Source organism: Stegastes partitus, unplaced genomic scaffold, assembly GCF_000690725.1.
Source record: "Stegastes partitus isolate 25-593 unplaced genomic scaffold, Stegastes_partitus-1.0.2 Scaffold1091, whole genome shotgun sequence".
Classification (NCBI taxonomy): Eukaryota; Metazoa; Chordata; class Actinopteri; family Pomacentridae; genus Stegastes; species Stegastes partitus.
The window spans coordinates 86,662-87,705 of NW_007578822.1; the positions used below are offsets into that span (position 1 = coordinate 86,662).

The window sequence follows — 1,044 nt, forward strand, 5'->3', positions numbered from 1 at the left end:
AAAGTGTTTAAAAACCTGGATATTAACAAATAAATGTGTCAAAATCTTTAACATTAAAACACAGAAGAGTCAAAAGTCCAGATATTTATAAAGGAAAGTGTCAAAATCCTGGATATAAGCACAGAAAAGTGTTATAATTCCAGATATGAACCTACAGTAATGACAGAATCCTGGATATCACTGGACAGATGTGCCAAACAGCTGGACATTACACTGAAATGCAACGCTGTGATAAAACACTGATTAAAAACTAGACAAAGTCTGAACTGATGGGGAGTAAAGACGTGACCGAGGCTCCTGCTGACTTACCCAGCATGCACCTCATCAGCGGAGCGTCTTACCTGCCAGAAGGAGATGTGGCTGTCGGCGTTGGAGTAGGTTGCTAGGTAACGGCCATCGGGGGCGAAGGACACGGCGGTGATTGGACCTTTGTGTCCGTGGATGTTCTGCAGAGACAAGAGACGGGAGGTGGACGAGTGAAGCGGCGACGTGGAGGAGTAACAGCACACAACTACACAAACAGTTAGCGGTTAGTAAAGCGTTCCCGTTGGGTTGATTCTACGTTACAGCGCGTTGGTGGGAAAAGAAAAGAAACAAGAAGAAGACGACTGGAGAAGAGAAATCATCAGATCTGGAAGAAAAGCATCAACCTGAAGTCAGAAACGGTTTACGTCTGATCAACACTGGTCCTGATTTTAATCAATAATTAATTATAAAACATCAATAGTTTAATTAAAACTGATTTAGATTCAAATGCAGATTCCAGAAAAAAGTGTCAAAATCGTTGAACACAGAAGCAACAATATCCTTGATGTTAACATACAAACACGTCAAAAACCTCCAGAACTGTCAGAACCCTGGATGTTAACACACAGACGTGTCAAAATCCTGGATGTCAGCACGAAAAAGTGTAAAAAAAAATCTGGATTATAGCACAATAAAGTGTCAAAGCCTGGACATTAACCCAATAAAGTGTCCACACTCTTGATGTTAACACAAAGAATTGTCACAATCCTAAATATTAGCACAAAAAAACTGTAAAAA

General features: G+C 40.3%; 1 protein-coding gene across 2 annotated transcripts in view; it reads right to left on the bottom strand.

Moving 5' to 3' along the window:
* wdr7 (WD repeat domain 7) overlaps positions 1–1,044 on the bottom strand; it is a 126,123-nt gene that overhangs the window by 5,245 nt on the left and 119,834 nt on the right. For both annotated transcript variants that reach the window (XM_008295957.1, XM_008295956.1), the window contains one exon: positions 342–446. In XM_008295957.1, the coding sequence (XP_008294179.1) occupies positions 342–446 (105 nt within the window). The remainder of the gene's footprint in view (positions 1–341; positions 447–1,044) is intronic.